The sequence below is a fragment of the Pyxicephalus adspersus genome, chromosome 3 (assembly GCF_032062135.1).
Source record: "Pyxicephalus adspersus chromosome 3, UCB_Pads_2.0, whole genome shotgun sequence".
Classification (NCBI taxonomy): Eukaryota; Metazoa; Chordata; class Amphibia; order Anura; family Pyxicephalidae; genus Pyxicephalus; species Pyxicephalus adspersus.
In genome coordinates this window covers 101,295,585-101,318,939 of record NC_092860.1, presented here as the reverse complement: position 1 = coordinate 101,318,939, position 23,355 = coordinate 101,295,585, and the positions used below count along the sequence as shown (strand labels likewise).

The following is a 23,355-nucleotide window of genomic DNA, read 5'->3' as shown; positions in this document are numbered from 1 at the left end:
GGGATCGTGAGATCGCCGCTGGAGCGCGGGGATAAGGTAAGGGGGTCCCCCAAAGGTACCCCGAGTGTGACTCGGGATTACCGCTTTTGGCAATTTTTCCCACCCCGAATCACACTGGGGAATACCGCTAGGGGGGTTAAACTGGGGGACCAAGATAAGTATTGGGCTCTCCATATCGTATGGAAAACTTGTGTAGAGTGTCAATGTCAGTGGAAAGATGGAAAACTGAAAAGTTTTACATTTGGTGTACCTATGGTAAGGCGAGAGACCAAAAATCATCACAATGATTGATATTTTTGGGCTGTCAATGTAAAAGGTTTCAATCCTTACAAACAAAATGAGTGGGAGTACCCTGATTTGGAATCAGCAAGCCGACCTGTGCCGCATGGTGCTGATGTTCCAATACCAGTGATCAGTACACTCCCTTATATTCCTGTATCCGACATGGAGGATATACAGGGTTTAGAGTGTAATCCAGGAGTTAGCAGTAGAAGTGAATATGAAGAAAGTGTTTCATCAAACCAGCAGTTCTCACAAGAAGAGCTCAATTATTTATTATGTGACCTAAGTCTGTCAAAACAAGCATCTGAACTTTTAGCATCCGGGCTAAAAGAAAAGAACTGTCTGAGACCGGAAGGTAAAATAACAGTTTATGGGACAAGAGAGGTTAGGCTTCTGTCGTATTTCAGTGAAGATGGAGACTTTGTGTACTGTTGTAACATCCCTGGACTACTAGCTCATATGGGAATACCAGAATACCAAGCAGAAGACTGGCGGCTTTTCATAGACAGTTCCACTCAAAGTTTGAATTCTGCTTTACTGCATAATGGCAACTGCTATGCATCAAAATGGTTTTACGGAAGCTTTGCTATCATGAACACCAATGGTCCATATGTGTTGATTTAAAAATGGTGAACTTCCTTCTTGGACAGCAAAGTGGATACACAAAGTACCCATGTTTCATCTGCTTGTGGGATAGTACAGCAAAGCAGGATCACTGGAAAAAAAGTGACATGGCGTCCAGGGGGACAACATGAAAAAAGGTGCAGTGAATATCATCAACGAGTCATTGGTTGAGAAAGAAAAAATCATTCTCCATCCACGACACATAAAGTTGGGATTAATGAGGCAATTTGTTAGAGCTGGTGATTGCTTCAAATACATTTCCCTAGATTGAGTACTGAAAATGAAAAGCAGGGAGCTTTCTTTGATGGACCCCAGATTCAGAAACTGATAAATGATTCAAATTTCACAAGTTACATGACTGATACTAAAGCTTCTGCCTGGCACAGCTATGTCATGGTTGTCAAGAACTTCATGGGTAACCCTAAAGCACAAAAGTATGAAGAACTGGTACAAAACTTGCTCTTAAACTTTAAAAATTTTAGTGCTACTATGAGCCTAAATGTACACTATCTCCATAGCCATTTGCAAACATTTCCAGAAAACCTTGGAGATTTCAGTGAGGAACAAGGGGAGGGGTTCTATTAAGATATAAAGGTGATAGAAGAAAGGTATTAGGGCACATGGGATAGACACATGATGGCAGACTACTACTGGAGCCTTCAACGTGATTGTCCTGATCATCAGAGTTTTTTAATGACTTCTTTGTGATTAGTTCTGTAAATATACTGAATATAGAATATATTGACATTAAGTATTTCAAAAATTTAACTTTGTATACTTAGGCATATCTAGTTTATTTTGCTTAATTTTCATGTTTCTTAGTTTTCTATAAGGTTAATATTAAGGTCATTATTTCAAAAACTAAAGCCAATCTATCAAAGTCAATACCATATTTGGAATCTGTGCATCAAACATAACTTAAAATGACTTCAATCTGTTTGGCAAGAAAATTTTTGTTGACCAGTGTTATCCACAAGTCCACATTAGCCCAATTGCATGTGCTGTTTTATACCTTTCACCTTATTTAAATTAAAGCCATGATAATTAGGAGTAATTTTTATGATAATTTAATTTACAGTTTTTTAAGCTGTTGTGTTGTGTCTGTTTTATTAAATTTACAACCTCAGTTATACAAACAGAAATTTAATACATGACAATGGATATGCAGGGCAGTATGGTTAGCTTAAATAAAAGGAACACAAAGCCGTTTGCAAAAAAAATCACCATCTGAGACATCATTGAACTGTGTAAACAAAAATATATACATATATATATTTTTATCAAAGATACTGAAACCTTTAACACATGCAAAATAAGCCTTAAAACGATTCATCTTCTGTCTCAAAAGCAGAAAGCAAAAAATAATACTTTATTTACATTGCAAATAAGAAAAACAGTTAAAAAATTAGTCATGAAGAAACAACTAAAAACATGATATAGAAAACTGCTTAGTCGTTTTTCTCTTCCTGATAACGATCTTTGGCTATCTGGAATGACTAAGCTGGCAACTTGAGTTCCTACATTTCACAATAAAATTTCCTTTCCTTCACACACAAAAGAAGGCAGGATTGCCAGATAATTTGCCAGCTGGGTGTCAATCATTCAAGTAACCTGCCCATTGTTCAAAGTGGGACTTTAGTCCCAGAATTACAACGGGTCTGATTTTGATCTGGTACAATAACAGAGTGGAATTTCTGTGTTTTCAAGAATTGTGGTAGATTCCTGTCTGAAGAGTTCTGGTAGAATCAAGACATGTGTCTCTAGGGCCAGGTGTTATGGCAAGTAGGGATGTGCAAGAATGCCTCTGACCTTCTCGGGAAAATTTCCCCAAACTTTCGATGGGTACGCGAAATTTCAGCGAGCCAAAAGATTTTGCGAATTCCATTAAAGTGCAGGTTGCCTAGCTCCCAGGAGGCGGGTGCCTCCAATCAGCTTTGACTGCAGGGGAACTTCAGATGAACTCTCAATGTAGATTCCCCATTGAGAGATTGTATGAGTTCGGCAAGAACACAACCTCATGGCGAATCACAAGGCCGTTCTCACTTTCTGTAAGAGAGAAAGACCCTATTCGCCGCGAGATCGAAATTAAAAATTTCACTCACTCATCCCTAATGGCAAGGCCATGATATATTGAGTAAATTAAATAGTAGAATGTATCTGTTTTTAACCCCCCTAGCGGTAATCCCGAGTGTGAGACTAGATCTACGGGGTTTCCTGGTGACGTCTTTACATGTGTCGGTGCAGGCAGGAGGATCGGCGGGTAATTCAAATAATTTTGTATTGGAGTCAATTAATTATTTTATTAATTAATTATTGATTTTAAGCAGGCTGTACGCATACATGAAGTTGTGAGTAGGTATATGTAGAATTCAATGTATTCATAATAATAGATTGTTCTATAAAGTGGTTTTTAGCCAAAATAAAATTTCTTGCACTGGATCTAAGTAGAGTGCAAAGATCACAAATATTTCCGATTTCAATCAGTTATTCTTACATAAATTTTACCGTAAGAAATTTTCATGGTTGCCACTGATAAGAGAATACTTAGTAGCAGGTTGGTCAGAACTCCACAGAGAGACCACTATTTCTAAACAGAGAACGGCTGTCCTTCTCTACAATTTGCTGGCATTACATACACTTTTCTACTCAGTTTGTGGCTTCTTTCAATGGAAATGATTGTGCATGCCTTTTTGTTCTGATGCACCTAGAAAGCATTTACTGAATTTGAACTGAAAATTCATATGAGCTTTAAAATAAAGAAAGATAAGAGGGAGGTACAGCAGAGAAGCTAAAAAATGTAACATTTCTGATGCAACATACAGTAGAAAAATCTCATTTTATTAGCCGTTGCTACCACACACTTTTTGTATGGAATAGCTATTAGAGCAGATTTTTTTACACCTACGTCTCTATTCCAAATCTAACCTGACTGTAAACCAGCTGCAGAGATTTTCTCACATAATAAAATTCTTTCATTATTTTTCAACATTCAGCCTAAATTTTCTAAATTGTAAATCTGATCGTAACTGGCAGCCGGTTATAAGCATCATACATAACTAGATCTCATCATCTATTTTTGTATTTAACTTTTAGACCAGCCTTAGGCAAATGAACTTATCCAGCCTGGCACAGTGAAATCCACAAAGCATAACAATCAAATGCAAACAAAGTTTTGATTAATTAAAAGGAGTGTTTAAAAGTAAAAAAATAAAATTTGATATAGACTGTAAATGTCAGATCTGAAACCATGTCAAATCTAACAGAATATACAGTACCGTAAACTATTTCTATCAGCTGTTCCTGCCAAAATCTGTGGATGTGTGGAATAGTCATCAGATCTTTCCCTTTACCTCTGTGAGTTTGCATAGTCAGAGTGAACACACATATTGTTGATAGGACAGGTTGTAGGCAATAGAAAACACTAAGCATTTCATTTTCCTATATGTTGTCTCAATGAATCATGTTTGTTCATATAACTCAATGCAGTTCTGCAAGTCACAATGATCAGCTTAATAAACAAAAGTTCCAGTCACTCCCCCAGATTTTGTGTAAGAAGATCAAGTTTTGCAACACTCTGCCTCTTCTGAAGTGCTGAGTAATGCAAAGAGATTTCTGTGGCTGATGCAAACCTGGGGAATTTGCATCATCATTCAGCACTGGTAACCTGGTGTGCCTGCTAGTTAAATAGTGTATCAATCCCATGAGGAAGCTGACTTGGTCTGCAGCAATAGGACAGTTAAGGTTGTGTGAATAAACAGGTGTTCACCAAGGAAAAAGCTAGCACCAGCTTTAGTTGTGAAAAACTTCTCCACCTGAAGCATTCAGCACTGGGGACTACCTGCACAGCACTTTGTGTTTTTATATTGAAATTCTATTGTTATTTTTTTATTCATCATGTATAGGAAATCTTCTGCTGATGTGCCTATGATGACTTCCAAAGACTGCTTTCCCTCTAAGGAATCACAAGATATGTTATCTTCAATGAACAACAAACAGGCTGACAAGAGGGAGAAAGTGGTGCTGAAAAAGAAAGTTACTTTGTTAAGAGGGATCTCCATAATAATTGGAACTATCATTGGAGCAGGGATTTTTATTTCTCCCAAAGGAATATTACAGAATACTGGCAGCATAGGAATGTCTTTAACAGTATGGACAGCATGTGGCATCCTGTCCCTCTTTGGTGAGTATCAGCCAAGAATGTTTTTACTGCACATGTGCACATTCACAGATGACATTGTAATAGCAAGTTTAGTAGTCTGATGACTGTATTATGCTAAGGTTTCAGCACATAGAATGTCTAGCGCAATGGCAGTTTTACAACTTTAATCTGTTATTTGAACTTTTTTGGTCTAATTAATATTATATGTCTTATTAAGTATTATTTATAAAGAAAACCTTTACTATTTTTATTGTTATTGTTTAATATTTTAATATTATTTTTAAAGGAAATTTTAGTTTCCATTATTAAGTACCCTGTACTTTTAATAAAAAAGTAAACATTCTTAAGTTTAAAGTAAAAACAAGTTTGAGTTATTTTCTGACATTAATAATAACATTACCATTAGTTTGTTCTAAAATTTAAGGCATTAGCAGTCACTCTTCAATTGCATGGGTCCAAGAGAATCAATACAGCAAACTATCACTGTTCTCTTATTTTTGTTTGAATTTTTCTTACAGATGTTTTTTCCTTATATATTGAGCTGTTCTTAGCATGACGTGTTGAGGGTGTGTCTCTCAGCATTGTGTTTTACTGCTTTAACTTGTTCCTTGCCAACTATAGTGTACTGTGAAACTATATTATTTATATATATATATATATATTATTTATAAATATAAAATTACTATACCATATTGCATAAAAGACAACTGTATTCTGTTATTTGAACTTTTTTTAAATTTTTAATGTAATTTTTTTTAATGTCTAATTTATATTATATGTCTTAACAAGTATTATTTATAGGGAAAACTTTTACTTTTATTATTTTAGTATTATTTTGTTTATGAACACTTTATGAAGTGTTGAGGGTGTGTCTCTCAGTATTGAGTTTTACTGCTTTAACCTGTTCCTTGCCACTTATAGTGTACTGCGAAACTGTGTGTATGTATGTATGTATGTATAAATATGTGTGTATATATATATATATATATATATATATATATATATATAGTGGTACCTTGGTATAAGTTCTTAATTCATTGCAGATCCTTGGATTTATACCATGATTAATCTGTTACCATGAAAAAAAATCCTATTTTTATTGGCATAATATACATTGATGGGGCTGTATGAAATAATTTAAACACTGCTTGTTACTAAAATACATAAATATAAAAGCAATTAGATAAAATAAATGAAAATTTACCCTCACTTTACCTTGCTGAGTAGAGTAGAGTGCCTACTAGGATGGTGCTGAGAAGGGAGGAGTGGGAGATGTTATGTATATCACAGGGAGTTATAGCGCGGGTTGGTCACTGAATGGTAGCAACTGGCGTACTGACACTTGTGGGCAGTCATGGCTTTGTCTCGAGAGAGGTAAATAAGGGTAGCGCGCGGTGTTATGACTCATTTTAACCCATACAGGTTCTAGCACAAAGGTTGTATACCAAGCAAAATATTTCGTGTCCAAACAGGACTTACCAAGTTGGACTTATTCCAAAGCGGACTTATAGCGAAGTACCACTGTGTGTATATATATATATATATATATATATATAGAACATATATATATATATATTGCCATTGAAACATAAAGACCTAGAAAACTCACACGAGGGTATGTTTGAGGGAATGCCAGATTCCCTGTTTTATAAATAAAGCCCTTAGAGTTGTAATAGAAACAGGTTTCCTCATTGCAGGATTATCATTTTTTGTCAACAGAATCCTTATAATTCACTTCGGATTTCCTTTCACTTTCTGTTTCTGTGACAGTGGTCAACAGAACCAATAGAGGAGTGAATCTACCCAGTGGGGGTAACAGACATAAAAAACTTGGCAAAAAGTTTTACTCTTTCCTACTTTATCTAAAGCTAAGAAATACCAATCTAGAGAAAAGCTCTACAAATATGTATATGTGATGCATGTGATGCAATAAACATACATAAATCTAAACACAAATTACAGAAAAGATATATCACAATTAGTATAATATATAGTCCATAATAAAATTCACTGCAATCTCCCTTTAAAAAGATTTCGGCTTTACTATAATTCATTTAAAATTTTTTTTTACATTTGCTAAAAATTGTTGTCCAGACTTTTAAAATACTTAGATCACTTTGCTGTCAGTTTAGATTATTGCTGTCAGTCAGATTATTGATACTTGCAATCAGTCTTTAGTTTTCCCCAATAAATAACTTTTTACAGTTTTCTTGAACAGATCAGGTCAGACTGCACACATATTATATAACAGTGAAAGGCTGGTCTTTGCAAAAATACCTGAGATTTAAATATGTCTCCGAAAAATTTTGCTTTTCCACTCTTCATTATTTGGCAACAGCAGCAGGAAATGATAATAGTAGAAAAAAAATCTCATGCTATAATTTAGCACTGTGATCTCATATCACATGCAATAGTTGTGCATATTTCATTGAAGAAAATATGTCACAAAGCAAAATACCCAGGTGGCAAGCCTCAGGGCCATTTTACACATTTGTAAATACACATACGTGTTAAAGGGCCCTTGGAAAGAACCTACTCCGAGAGATGATGTAAGAGATTGCTGACATTGTTCAATAATTAGAGAATGCTAAATATCTGGATGCAAAGCTGATCTTTTGGTGGCAATAGTTTCAGTCACACATCTGAAACTAGCATACAGATAACTGTGTGATAAGTTGTGTGACAATCGACTTGAGCTGTATACTTATTTTGGCTCGGTGATTTAGAACATAATAAAGGCAGAAGATCATAACACCAACCAGGCAAGCTGTAAATTCTAGAACCAGATCATCAATGATAGCCTACACATTCTCCCTCGAGTGTAGGTCCACTTTAGGTGAACTTTTTCATTCTTAGTCTTGGGCTCCATATTTATTTCAGGCACTAATCAAAGTGGGGGTGTCAGATGTCTGTCTTGGAACACGCATGTGGTTTGAAACCATAATTGTATACATTTACATGTACATTTAGTAATATTTAGAAATATTTAAAGATTAAAGAATGATTCTTCTAATATGGAAACTGGTGAAGCAAAAACATCCAGTGCATAGGTGTCAGCCATTAAACAAAAGTGTATTACTCTGCAAAAAGCCGGCTTGTAGTCTGAATCGATTGAACTGTAATGTTGATAATTTGCATGCTTGGGAATGAACTCATGTTTAAGGACTGATATCTGTGTTCTCATTTTTGTTTCCTTTATACTGAGGGGAATTTTCCTAAATACAGTGAATCTGTTTCTCAGTAGAAGGGTAGGTGATCGTGCAAATATTTTCACCTAGTTACTTGATTTAGTTGTTCCCCGCTGTCAACTAGTCTCTCAATTTAGAGTTCTGGTCACTTAGTGAACTGGAGTTGTTGAAGTCTGTGTTTGCTTGCAGTGTGGGTGTAATGCGGTAGATATACACTGCACACAGTGTCCCAGGACGGTCTGCAGATTGTTTCTTTCTATTTAAATGGGACCACTTTTACAATCAGTTGCAGATTTTCAATGATGCATTGTGACCAGTATAGGAGAAACTCAAAAAAAAAAAAACACAACTTGCTGCCAACTGCGTACAGCATAGCATCCTTTAAAATTGATAGTGAACGCTCTTTGATGCCTAGCACTCAAAAAAAGAATGCCCTGTTATGCTTAACTGTGCCACTATCAAACACCTATCTGAACTTAACCTTGCTGAATAAAGTAAAGTTGTGTTGACTTTTAACACTATTAGCCTCTAAATCCAGGCCTTTTACATGTTTTATATGGGAGGGTGAGGTCAATTCCTATTTTGATACATTTTAAGTGAATGTTTCAACAGGAGAGATTCTATGCTAAAGTATTCCTTGCAGCATTGTTTTCCAACAAACACCCAACAATATGATGTGCACATCTGACAGATGATGATATGTTAACATGAAGCACATTCTTTAATTATTTAGCAAATATTACTATAAAGTCAAAATGCTATGAATGGCTATTTGACAGTGCTAAAGTAAAGTAACTTTGGTAGCCAAAAACCTAATGTAGTATACCTTCATGTAGCAGTTTAAAAGATTGATCCTATAAACTATTGCAGTTTAATCTGGATGGATTTAGATTCATTGTTACAAGTTTTGCAGTTAACATACGTGGCTGATATCTGTCAATTATCTATCAAAGCCATTTAATGTTTTAAAACATATGGGCAAACATGCATTAATAAAAAAGCATTCTTTATTTAAATTGATCAATTATTAAACAAAACTGATCCCCAGAAGACATTTAGTCTAATCCAGTGTTTCTGAACTGGGGTTCCTTGAGCAATTTGTGATTCTCAGGTGAGTTTAACAGATTCCAATGATCTTTTTAGCTATCTGTGAGGGTAACATTCCTCCAACTAAGCATCATGCTAGTGGTCCCCAGTACAAAGTTTGACAAACACTGGCCTAAACCTTTTCCAGAACATCCTTTATCTAAGAGAGTACAGCTATAAATTTAAAGTGACTGTACTGGAGCAGTTACAATGGAAATAGGACACATTAGGTAGTACTCTCATTGCAGTATGGTGTAACTATTCTTGACTTATATTCCTAACTTTGTAAAAAACACAACCTACACTGGTTTTCCAGGGTCCGACAAAGTAATTTAACAATTTGTTATAGTGGCCTGCTGACACTGGCTGATACTACCTAAAACCCTTTAAGATCAGGTATGTGATATTACAAAGCGCAAGTGTACCTAAAATTTGTTTTTTACATTCATTCACAACTGACTGAACAAAGCTTCATGATTCATTTAAAGCAACAGAACTGCATATAAGTAGCTGCATATAAGTGGATTCAGCCTGACAACAAGTATAATCTCCAGTCCTGAAAATGTATTAAAGTGCAGTATAAACCCAATTCAATATGTGTTCAACACAAACCATTGGATATCAAAATGTCATTAAACTTTGCCCATTAATCATTCTTTAGCTGTTTGCACACTCAACTTTTTCAATCCCTCATTTTATAATCAGTGATACAAAAAGGCAGAGCAGCCTATTAACCATCACATTCAAAAGGCTCTGTCTGATGTGTTATATTAGGACAACCACCTGCCAGCCTTTTACAAGGAACACTGATTATACATGGCTCTGTAAAGGATTTAACACTTTAATATAAACTTGGATACGTGCTTTTAAGCTCTTCTATGTAACAACAACACAATGCCACCATCTGTGCAATTAAATTGGAACTACTGTCTATTCAATGTTTAGATATATATATATATATGTGGGGAAAAAAAACAGTCGTATCAATGTGTGTTCTTTGCTTTGTTTCTTTGTAAAGTTTAAAAATGATCTCTATTTACTTGGGTTGATATTTCTATCTCACTGTTGATTGGAAAAAGTAGAATCTCGCCAGTAATGACCTGTATCCAGAAGCCCAGTGACCTGGTTTCCTAGGTTAGCGACCGGAGAATAGTGTTAGCTTGGATCATTAGTTTTGAATTTGTGAAATAAGTGTGCATTTAAATTAATATATATTGTGATAATAATGACAGGTGCCCACATGATTCATATGAACTATGAATTTTATTAGGGGTCTTTGGTGACGATATCACCCAAGACCTCTTGCTTGCAATCTTACCTTAAAAGCACATGGCTTATGGATGGAGTAAATATGATAAAGTTTAGCACCCCAGGTACAGGAAAGTATGGCTGCAAGTGCTTCTTATAGGCAAGAAAAGGATTTGGCCATGTGGGACTAGAGATGTCGAATTTAGTATATTCAAAGAGAAGGGATCCCAGAAGGTGGTATTTGTGGTATTGACCCAGAAAATCTGACTTATAATATTTTATTAAACCTATGAAAATAAAAATGTCAGAACCAATTCTGTTTTTTAAATTAAAAGCAGAAGATATATCATGCAACTGTATAGGGCCTGCAGAGAACGGGTAAATTTTGGCAAAGCATGTTTTTGTTTCCTGGGATTGGTGATTGAGACAAGGAAACAGTCTGCAGCAGGCTGCTCTTAAATAATCCCTTGAGAACTATCAGCTGCACTTTTTTGGTTGAGAGTTCAGCTGAGATACATATCTTTCTTAGTCCTGCTTAAAAGAGCACGTCAAGTCTGTAAAGAATTTAACAGATCAGTTCCTTGCAATAGAAGAGGTTATAACTTTACCTCTCTTGCAACCCCATTTCCCCACTTTGCCTCCATGCAGCTTCCCTCAGTCTGTTTGAAATTACCAGTTTGTTAAATGTTGGGTGCCAGGGTCCCCAACCAGGTAAAGTTAAAGTGAGGTAAAGTTAGTAACGTGGGCCACCTTGTTCCTGTTGTGTTAATATTTGATGTGACTTCACTAGACTTGTAAAAGTATTGAAGGGAGCTTGGGAGCTTAGTTTCTACTAAGGTATACCACCACAACTACATCTTGCAAAGGGCCTTTCCTTAGACAGGTTTGTTGCTAGATTCCTCAGAGTTAAGGCAGCAGCATGGTAAAGAAATCAATACATTTAAGGGAGGCCCAGAAGGTTAAAAGATGGCCAGAGATCAGTGGTCCAGCAGGCAGCACTAACAATGGTGATTGGGATTTCATTTCAGAAAAGTCATTATGCTTTTAACCCAAACAGTAATATTTGGGCACAATGGTTTCCTGGCAGATAAAAGGTTATTTTTCTGTACTCACAACATTTTAAAAGTATATCTCATGGAAATGAATTATTAATGCATTGAAAGATGTACAGCATATTATTTTTTCTTGAATTTTGTCCTGAAATACATGTTATTTACTGGAAAAGGAATATGTAAAAGATGCCTGATGCATGTTGCAATTTTAATGATATGTATCTTCAAAACTGTACCTAATTTACAAAGGTAATTTAGGTTGCATCCATTCATTTTAATAATGTGATCAGTTTGTATATCAAATAATATGTCCTTGTTGTTATGTGATGAAAGTTTAATTAAGCACCAAGACAAATGTCAGTTGTTTCATATGACAGTAATAGATACACAAACTGATTTGCAAATTAACTTTTGTTCAGTGGAAAACATGGCTTTGTAAATAATGTGTTTATTAAAATTATCTACAGAATTTAATTTAACCAACTGGAAAACCCCATTTTTTTGTTAAATCTGTATTTTAGGAAGCAGACATGTATGATATCAACATTTAACATTGTGTTGGCCATAGCAGTTGGATGGAGTTGAAAGTTGTTGTGAGCAGCTTTTCCCTGGGGTTCCGGAAAGAATGTATTGAGATTTATCTTGTGTTTCATCTTGCTAGCCACCATAAAGCTCTAGACCTAACTTTATTTAAAGCGGACCTAAACTAAAATTTTTACCTTACATAAAAGGGTAGACAACCCTTTTATACAAGGTAAAAATTACCTTCTTTTTTGGGGAGGGGGTAAAAAAAAGCCCCTCCCCTTTCTGTCTTGATTGCCGCAGCGGTCAGGACAGAATGGGAGCACAGAGCCTCCCGGGATACATATGTCACGGATGCAGGGAGGGTTCTAGCTGCTCCTTCTGTGCATGCCTGATGTTTGGAGCTTTTTTTAAAAGGGGTAAAAAAATGCAGATCTCACGCATGCACAGTGAGATCGGCATTCTTTTTTCCCCATCTCTATCACCTAACCTTGCTCCTGTGCAGTGCAAGATCAGGTGACATATAAAGAAGGCAAAAGAAGTGGAAAAAACATGGCGGCGCCCGGTGCTTCCTCTGCACTGGGATGAAGGGGTATTCCAGAACAACGCAGGAGCCAATCCAGTAGACTTCCGGAGGGATCGACAGATCTGCAAAGGTAAAGGTGAATGAGTTTTTTTTTTTCAGTTTACTTCGGTTTTAAGCTCCAAAGATTGAAGGAACCATGGGATCCAGGATAACCTTCAGATATTGCTAGGGGTTCCTTGAGCAATGACCAGTGTGTTTCTTTTTGGTCAGTTAAGGTGATACCAATGAACTTTTTGGTTGTCTGTAAGGATTACATTCTTCTTACTGGTCAGCAATGTAGGAGGCATTCTTCCTACTGATCATCATATTGTATTCATAGCAGGGATTCCCTGAAGACTTAATAGGTATTTCAAAGGTTCCTCTATAACATCCTCCTATATTTAAAAAATCGAGAAACACTTCTCTAGATGATTGTTCTCCAGGATAAAAGGTCGTGCTAGTCTCAGGCAAAACTCTAGCGTGTGTACAGGGGTCTATAATGTAGTTCATCAGTCTGCCCTAGCTAATTATTACCGAGTGGGCAGGACTAGTCGTTGTACGCTCCTATGAAGGAGAGCATAGTGGAGTGCCATTCATTTGTCCTCCTCTCTCTCTTTTCCATAGAACAGAATGGAATGAAAGCTGTGTGTGTCAGTCATTTCTGTGTACTCATCTTATGTCCACAGAAGGAATGGTGATTTTAAATTTATATCTTTGCATGAGGAGGTGTATGTTTTTTCTTTCAATATTTATTATACTGTTACTGTATTTTACTTATATTACCATTTATTTGAAAGATTACTTTTCTTCTGACAAGAAAACAATCAGGTTTTTTTTATAAACAGAAGACTTTAATTATTGTAGCCTCATTAGTAATCTCTCTGGGAAAGTTTTAATGTTGCAAAAAATCCACCGTTATCCTCTATTTCCCTTTTATTGCTTTTACTACTAAATAATTGCTTCTTGTTTGTACCTAAATGTTATATCTGCTTTGTTATCCCTAATGGAATGTTCTCAAGTTAATCCATGAAGAAATGTAAAGAATTATGTGACAGAAACATTAACTGCTATCTAGTTGTACAGGAGATAATGTGGGACACTAGAGAGTCAATAATCAGCTCTTCATCTTTGGATCAGGAGATAATTGCTGTTTGTGATTTTCTTCCAAAGAAGTACAAACTTTTTTTATCAGATTTTACATTTTTTGATTTATGCTTCAAAAGTATTTATAAAGGTTGATCACATTGACATTTGCAAGCATATCAATTAATGTAAACAATTATATCAGAGAAAAGCTGAGATGATTTTGAAGAATATGATTTTACTGTGAGTACAGATCTTGCTGTATAGGGTTTATATAGTTCTCCTGAGATCTGTTTAGATCTCTGGTGATCATCTTTACCAATGATGTACTAGTGGATCTCTGTACCAGATAGTAAAGCTCTGTAGCTGTAGATTTTATTTTATAATCCCTACACAACCTCCTGAGCATCATAAACTGTAAAAACATTTTATTTGAAATTATGTAACGGCATCTAAATTCATTAAGATATACAGTGGAAGATGTGCAAGCAATAAGGAATCCGCATAGAATTCCAAAGGTATGGGCACTGGAAACAATGAGATAGCTTTTGTGGCAGTACATTTTGAATTTATTCAGAATTTGTATTTAGAGAAAGATAAACCTTGCTGGGCATCAGGATGTCATGCACAATGCCGAAATTTACATTTCTGGATAATGTAATGTTGGATGTGCTATTGGGGACATGCATAAGCATTATTTTAAAGTCTATAAGTATTTTTTTTCGTTTACTTTTTTAGGCTTAGTCTACACGGACTGTTTCCCCAGCGCTTAACCTGAGGCTTTTAAAGCCCATGTTTGAAATCCCCATGCACTCCAATGTGCTAATCTACACCAGGACGTCTCCTTCAGGCACGTTTATGAGCTTTATCTTAAACGTTGCTTGCAAAAAAAACATTGCTTGTTGTGTAAAAAATTAAAACGCAAGGAAAACGCCCAAAAACGTGGGAAAACACTTGAATTCAATAGAGGCTTTTACAAGGGTTTTTAGGCTTTTTATGAAAGCTTCCCTTTAAAACAATGGGGGCTTTTATAAGCGTTTTTAGCAGGACTCCCAGATCTCCACCACCCTTAGGAATGAGTACAGGGCTACATAAATCACTAAAAGGGTTTAAATATGTGTAAAAAATTAGACAAGGCTTTATTGTTAAAATATTTTATTAAATTTGTGTGTGTTTGGGTAACTAAACTTTTTTTTTTACAGGTTATCCCACAATGTCAAGATCATTCCCATGGCTGCTTTAGTCACAACATGAGCACAGCCATGAGAATCCTCCTGACAGTGAGAGATGCCCCTGCACTAGGGGTTAAATTAGGACAAGTCTCCCCATTCACCTCTAGTGCTCTGTGATTGACTCAAAAATAGGAAACCCTGATGACAGCTCAAGCGTCATCAGGATTTCCCTTTCCTCAGCCAATCAGGAAGCAGAACAATTAGCAGAGCAATTAGCCCTAGAAGAGCTGTATTATGTTTTACAGATACAGAACATGTCACAGCTCCTCTGGGGCTGCAGGAGCAGCCAGGAGCGGACCTGTCAGCAGCTCCTTCAATAAGAATATTTTCTCTTCCAGAGTGGTAATTCACCAAGAAAATAAACTCTTTTAACAAACCAACCCTTATTGAGAGCTATAGCAATATGGTTTTCTGGCAAAGTTACTATTTTCCATGATGTTTAATTTTCCTGGGTAGAACACAGTGTGAGTGTATAGTAACGTTTTTTGCCAAGGTGTTCTCGTTCTTTTGATTTATACTTAACAGGTGTTCACTGTTCCACTGTCTTGGTCAGTAAATCAGTATTTTGTTTAGTGAATAAACTAGAAATATGTTTTGAAAACTTAGTAGTAAGAGCTGTATTAGTTGCTCTTTATTCTCTCAAAGTCCTAACAAAACAAGGACATTAGCCTTTAGCTTTATTTCTGGATTTATCATCTGGCACAGCAGCCTACTATTAATAATATATACATAAAGATATATTTGCCTGCGGGAATGTTTACACTATACACATAGTATATGTATTTAGAAATCATTTTGTTTGTTCTGCATATTTTCTGTTAAATAAGGAATGTTTAGGTAACTCAGCTAAATGTGATTTACATAAATAAATACATTGACCTAAAGGTAACTATAGTTCATTATAAAAAAGTACTTTTGTCCTGCCAAAAATTTGAACATAGTTATTAACAATTGGCCTGGAGGCAAGATCTGACTATACTTTTGTTTCTATGGATTTTCTATCTTTAGAAACTTTCAGCTTTTGAGATAAAGCAAAACTAAGCCTGACTTTACTCACTACCCATTCCATTGTAGGGTTCTGACATCTGACATCTCCTTCTTCCTTCTCTTCCTAGTTGCAATCTGCTGCTTATAGTTTGCCAGTCTAAAGGTATATGTCATTTATTACAAGACTCAATTACAGCGTGAAAAGCAAGTTATAGTAAAACAATACATTTCATCTTCTTTCATGGGAATGATAGTTATTAAAGTTGTAATAAAGAAGTTGCAGTTAGTTTGATGCGTGTTGTCATTGTCTTTTAAAATCATACATTGAAACCAGCCTTACTGGGATGTTGCTGACAAAACATCTATCTGCAGTATCATTGTTTTATAGAGATTTTTTACCATATTGTGCTTCAAAGTACAGTTCTCAGTAAAATGATTTTTTAAATGCATAGATCCTTTTTAAAAAATATTTTGGCTTATTTTTCCCTGCACTTTTTCATTAGATGTAGTCATTGTTTGAGGCCTATTCACACTGCACAACTAACAAATCCATAAATGTGCTCCCTCTGCTGCTCCATTCTCCTCTGCTTTTTTGAACAGCTGCTCACTAGGCGCCCAATAAAATTGTCCATTTATATATTTTTTTCTTGTTCTCTTTGTTAAAAAACTTCCCTGTCTAGAGATACTACCATTGCAAGGACTCTCAATTTCCCCAGAAATCAATATCTCATGCCTTTCTGTACATTACGCACTGTATATACTTTCTGTTTCCCATTGGAATGATAAATGGCTTTTTCTGTGGAATAAACAATATACACAATATATACAAAGTACGAAATCTGCATGACTAGCCTTTAATATGATGTTCAGTACAAGAACCACTAGCTGCAAAGTCGAACTTGATGTTTCGGAAGCTGAAATCACCTAGAATAAGGACTCTATTTCTGAGTTTGTTGCAGTGTGTTGTAAGGTAGTTTATTACAAATGGCAAGAAGCACATACTTTGTTTATTTTACAATACAGTGTCTAGTCTACTATCAGTACTGCACTTCTTAAATAACATCCAGCTGACCCCTCAGCCCACAGCACTTGTACCATTGCCTTTCCTTGATTCATCACACTGGGATGTTTGAGCCAGATAAGAAAACCCATCCTTCTCCTCTTGGTCTCCCATCAAGTTCATGTTCAATCATGACTCCAATCTGTTTTTTTCCTAAATCTATTATATAATTATCTTTGCCACTAACTATTTCAACATATTTTATTATAGCTATTGTTCAAAAAACTTCTTGCATATACTAACATACATTTTGTTTTAATTTTTACTAACATATTTTACTTTTTTAGTAACACTTGTAGTTTTATTACCCATTATTGTCCTGCCGGTTTGACAGCTTTTTTAGCCAACTTCCTCCTCTACAAAAATATTAACTCTTAAGGCAAACACATTGTTTTATATAACATCAGATCTTCATTGATCTGTAATTTAAGTGTATATACATAACTCTAGGCATGTATAATGGAGGCATATACACCAAATTGCCTATGACGAAATTGCTGAAACCTGACACTCATTTTTTTTTTTTGTCAGAGGGTCCCAACCTTCAACAAATCGGGAGAAGGAAGGAGCAAATAAAAAGTGGGGCCATTAATCATAGACAGCCCTATGCAATTTTGCGCTCCTTTTTAGCTTTCATAATATTGGTAGCGCAATCCATTTTTTTTTGAACAGTAGGAAATGAAACACTTGTTAGTTTTCCTGATCTTCTCTGGACATTGCTCATACTATTTCAGTCTGTTTGGATTGTAGGTGATTCCTTAATCATTAACTTACCCGACATATACCTAGGGAAGGTTATAGGTGCAAAAGAAGGAAATCACCTGAGTTTCTGGACATGAACAGCTGGATTAAATTTAGAATTGTTTGCATTCTGTTATCAAAATTTGCCCAGCACAAAATAAATATATTGCTTGGAATCTCTATTTCACACAAGCACATATAATTCTGTGTCTTTAAAATTCTGCCTATGAAAAGACTGGAAAAGAGGAGGTGCAGAATTAAGTGCCAATCAGGTTCCTCAGCAAGCACATTTGTTGTCAGTAAATATGCTGTAAGGAGGAAAAAGCAGACTGAGCAGAGCCATTCAATTAACTTATGGTTTTTGCTCCGCCATTGTTCTTTTAGCATTCTGCAGGTGAGGTTGTGGCACCATTATACTTACTATCTGTCTTGTCTGTTGGACAGAATTGCAAATCCTTTAACAGTTTATTAAATATGTATTTTAACTGTGTATTTAGTTGTTCACCTTTAAACCCTAAAGCCTTTTGTCATTTTGATATTAGCTTTACTAACTGGACTGCCCCAGATTCTGTATCTGCAGCAACCGTGGCCCCTGCATGCCTACTCTTACAGGTTTCCATTATATTGTACTGAAACTCAAAAATCTCTATATTTAGCAGCTCTTACTGTCATTTTTTAATGCCACAGTACGCTGTCATAGCTATAAATCAGAGTTCAGCATTTCTCTAATATTCATAGCTCATTATTACTTTATCACACCTTCAAACAAATGTATAGCAGACTATTGAATCACCAATACCATCAGGACTGTAGGGCATTCTTTGGTTATTACAGGATTTATTCACCTACTATATGCCGTTTCTGAGGAAAATAAATCTTTCTGTCATGTATGAATATTGTATTGTGGAAAGTACTTACAGTGGTTCTTTTGGGAACATCCTGAAACTAAATAAAAGCCTTGTTGTAAAATTAAAACCTCTGAAATGTTTTTAAAGGCGGGAACGTGATAAATATTCCTTGTGGTTCATTCAACAATGAGTCACTATTGATGATTCTTCTACAAACTCAATTTTTCAAAACCAATCTATTTTTAACATTTATAAAATATGATAAAAGATTGAAGAGATAATAGAAAACTAGATCACTATATTTATATTTATATTTATATTTATATATATATATATATCACTGCATCACAAAAAAAAAAATATTGTCTGCTACTTGGTCTAATCCATGTGTCCTATACTAAATCAAGTGCGCTGAAGCCAATCTGAAGTCCGATTCTGCCCAGGACGTCAGGATCTTAGGTTAATTATGCATATAGACACGATTAGCTACATTTTCTCGTTCTGCAGTTACTATGTAATCTCTATACATAAAACAAAAAATAGTTTCATGACATTACAAAAACAAAGTTTTATATTGTAACAACATGTACAATTACACATAATTTACCTGAGTCCTTGTTCAACACACATGTACACTTCAGAAGTGTTTTAGGCACTTGCTTTTGTGTTTGTGGCTCTCCGCTGTCTCCCGTTGCAGAAACCAGCAGTAGTCGTCCATCATGTTGGGGTTGCACTAGCCTTGATATCTTGTTTCCATAACAGAAATGTCTCACATAACCCAAATTTTGTGGGAAGAAGTCCAAATGGGAATGTAAGAAATAAATTTTAAGTGACATTCAGCAGCCAAGTTTATGGTATGCTGTTAGCATGTTGTTCACGAGTTCAGCATGGTTTTCAGCTCGCTGGTTACCCAGAAAGTTTTGTGCAACTAGCATAAATGTGTCCCAAGCAGCAAGTTCAAGTGGGTTAAGTTTGTGGCATCATGCATCAAATTGCAGAATTGGGGACCAACAAAAATGCCTGCTTTCATGTTTAGCATCTGTTATAACTTTTCCAAACTTGTCCTTGAGATACTGAAAACCCATACCATCAAGATCAATTGTAACGACAACGTTTTTTATTATTCCAAGTTTAACATAAAGTGGCGGAAGGTAAACCTTCTGTGGATCATTGAGTGATTTATGCTTCAGTTGTACTGGCCAACAGTGTGTTCAGGTCTGGGTGGCAATTCTGTCACTTTGTAATGGGTGCTGTCAGCAGGACTATTCCACAGGCACAGAAAGCTCATATATTTTGGATATCCCAATTGCAGGCCAAGAAGGAGTGCCACCACCTTCAGGTCACCACAAACCTTATACTTGTGTTCTAATTAGTTAATCAAGTTCAACATGACCTCCATGGATTTGTATGTCTCTTTCATTCCATTGGCATGAGCAAGAGGAACAGAAGGTTTTTGGTTATCTTTATGAAGCCATACAGCTTTCAAACTTGCTTTACTCGAGTCTATGAACAATCTTCACTTCTCTGGTATGTATTCACAGCCTAACTCCATCATCACACCACTCACTCGGTAGCGAAGCAAATGTTGTTTTCCAGCTTGTAATAACCTGCGAATTTTGTGTCACGATCACGAAAGTGTGAAGTTGTCGTTCCTTTTTGTAGTAAATTCCATTCCTTTAATCTGGGGGCTAACAGTTTAGACTTTTCTTTTGACAAGGGTCCCTTACTAGATCATCTAAATCCAATTGGGTTATAAAATGTGGCTTACCCTCTTCAAATTGGGGTTCATAACATTCAATAACATCAACATCATCCTCCTGTTCCTCATCCAATATGTCACTGTCAGTAACAACAGATGTAGGAGGGTCTGGCACTGGATTCTCTGCATCATGTGGCACCGGCTTCAGGGCAGATTCACAATCAGGATAGACGATTTTTGACTTGGTCTTCTTTGAAAACCCAGCAATTTTACTCATACAGAAGTAGCAGTCCGAGTGATGGTCTTGTGACTCATGCCAAACCATGGGCACAGCAAATAGCATTTTATTCCTTTTCACATTCAGCCATTGTCTTAGGCCAATGTAACACACCTGACAGCAGATATGAGGTGCCCAGATTTTATCCTGATCTCCAATTTCACATCCAAAGTACGAGGGGGTGATGAGAAGTTCCTGGCTTTGCCCCCTTCCAGATGAAACAGAAAATGAGTATTCTGCTAACCTCCTGGACCAGTTGAAGGAGGAAATTAAGACGAAACTCTGTGGAAAGTTGACCAAAGGGATCCTTTTGTTGCAGGACAATGCACCTGTGCACACGTCCAATGTTGTTGCTGCCAAATTGAACACCCCGTTCCAATTGGTCCACCATCCCCCCAACTCACCTGACCTGGCTCCTTCGGACTATTATCTGTTCCTGATTTTGAAGAAACACCTGAAGGGGCAGCATTTTGAGGACATTTCTGACGTCAAAGATGCTGCTGAGAGCTGGTTTGCGGCCCAACCAAAGGACTTTTATTTGAGATGTTTAGAAAAGCTGCAACTACGCTGTACCAAGTGCATCAGTCTCAGGGAGGAATATGTTGAATAAATCTGGTATTTCATAACTCTGGCTCTCTTCTTTTTGGGCAAAGCCAGGAACATATCAGCACCCCTCGTAATACTTGTAAGCAAATCTCACCCTCTTGGTTAGGTTCTTGCATTGATAACACAGGGTATATTTGCCACAAATGTAGAAAAAATTGTCTGGTTTATTAACACAGCTGCGCCTACTAATCTTTAGCTCAAAACAGACTCACTAGGCCTAGCTGTACTATCCACCACCAATAAGATGGTTTAGCAGAGACAAGCCCTTGGTCCACTTCGCCTTATTTACCTATTTCTGACGTCAGCTGACTGACTTGCCCAGACATGCCCTGCCACTGCTGGAACATGCATGCCACCAGGAGATGTGATTCAGCTGAGGCGGCAGCAATCATAGTGGTAGCGGCAACTGTTATAATGTTCCCGTATAATAATACATTACCCAATTACCCACCATTTTAACAGCAATAGCACGCCTATAGTTTAAAATCTGTACATGATAGGCAAATTTTGAGTTCAGATTTGGAATCAGGACACTTGATATCATGTAAATCATGTGTTATTCCCAGTGGCAAAATCGTTGATGTGCAGTGTAATGCCTTTGGGGCTCATATTACCACCACTATGAAGCAAGAAAAGAGGTATCCAGTACATTAACAGAAAATACGACTCTATCTGGCTCCATAATGAGTTATTCAGGCAGGGATAACATTCTTTAAAAAAGCACAATAAAATATTGTTTCTTATTCCATCTTTAGGCTTTTAAAACAAATAGGGGAAGGTTTACACCTGTCACTTCAATGTGGGATTTCTCTCAGCTACCCGTGGCTGGCACAGTGGCAAGATCTATCATCAGTGAGCGGTACTAGTATGTCTCACTGCTACCCTTATTCATTCCCTATGGGGGCTGCTACAGGGAGACACTGTGTGTAGCTTCTCCCCATGTGGTACAATTTCTAGCTATTCAAAAGCAGTAAACGCACCACAACCTCACTGCTAGTGTGAAAAAGCCTTTGCAGATTTTAAAATGATTATTTACATTTTGCTAATCTCTTTCATAGAAAATATCTAAAAAATGTAAGAAACAGTAGTTCTCCTTTTATTACAGCTTCTTTTGTTGCAGACAAAAAAAAGAAGGAACTAGTAAGAAAATGTCAACATATCTTTACTATGTGGTCAGTAAATTGACAGCAAAAGACAAACAAATTGTTTCTGTAAAATATAAGGGATATTCACAAATATGTTTCAATACTGTTATTCTGTAATGTCACTATGTGCATCATGATGACAAAGTATACCTTCATGACGTGATTGACCATTTCCTTACTATATAAATTCACAATAATACTTGTTTGTTGGTTTCTCTCTGTATTAGTCACAATCCCTTTCCACAGTTTGAGGAAGTATTATTTTTGCGTTTAAGACTGTATGAACTAATTTTTTTATTTTGCTTCTATAACAGGTGCTCTTTGCTATGCTGAACTTGGAACATGCATCAAAAAATCTGGAGGCCATTAAACATACATTTTGGAGGCCTTTGGCCCTTTACTTGCTTTTGTCAGAGTGTGGGTGGAACTTCTAGTTATTCGGTGAGTATTGTTTTTTATATAATGCTATTTTTTTTGTTTCAAAGTTTTTATTGAGATATTCAAATAAAGTAAACAATAACATTACACAACAAATTTGCATAGAATAACAGGAAGAGAAAAAAAAGGGGGGAGGTGAAGGGGCCAATAGGGGGTTCAAAACAGAAGAAGAAAAGTTCCAACCAGTAACCAGACATCAGTGGAAAAAAAAAAAAGGATCAAACATAGTTCAACACCTCTTAGGTAACAAAGTCTAAATACAGCAAGCAATAAAGTGGTTTTCCAATATTGACAATATAAAATATAAAACAAATAAGTTCAATAGTACAAAAAAAGCGTTATTCACAGATTTAAAACTTGTGAGGTATACAGGTATATCAAGTTTAGAGTGAGATCATAAAGGTTGGCGGGTAAAGGTACCTTTTAAACATTTAAAATTTAAATAAAAAAAAAAACTAAGAGAAAAATAGAGGGGGGATAAAAAGTTAAGGGTTACACAAGGGGGGGGGGGGG

General features: G+C 36.2%; 1 protein-coding gene and 1 long non-coding RNA gene across 2 annotated transcripts in view; one reads left to right on the top strand and one right to left on the bottom strand.

Moving 5' to 3' along the window:
* The window catches only part of LOC140326855 (uncharacterized), a 34,981-nt gene extending 28,563 nt beyond the window's left edge, over window positions 1-6,418 (bottom strand). The window contains exon 1 of the long non-coding RNA XR_011919935.1: window positions 6,281-6,418. This is a non-coding gene — a long non-coding RNA (uncharacterized lncRNA). The remainder of the gene's footprint in view (window positions 1-6,280) is intronic.
* The window catches only part of SLC7A11 (solute carrier family 7 member 11), a 124,245-nt gene continuing 105,420 nt past the window's right edge, over window positions 4,531-23,355 (top strand). Inside the window, 2 exon segments of the mRNA XM_072405832.1 lie at window positions 4,531-5,086; window positions 22,719-22,845. Of these exon segments, the coding sequence (XP_072261933.1) occupies window positions 4,801-5,086; window positions 22,719-22,845 (413 nt within the window). The 5' untranslated portion in view covers window positions 4,531-4,800.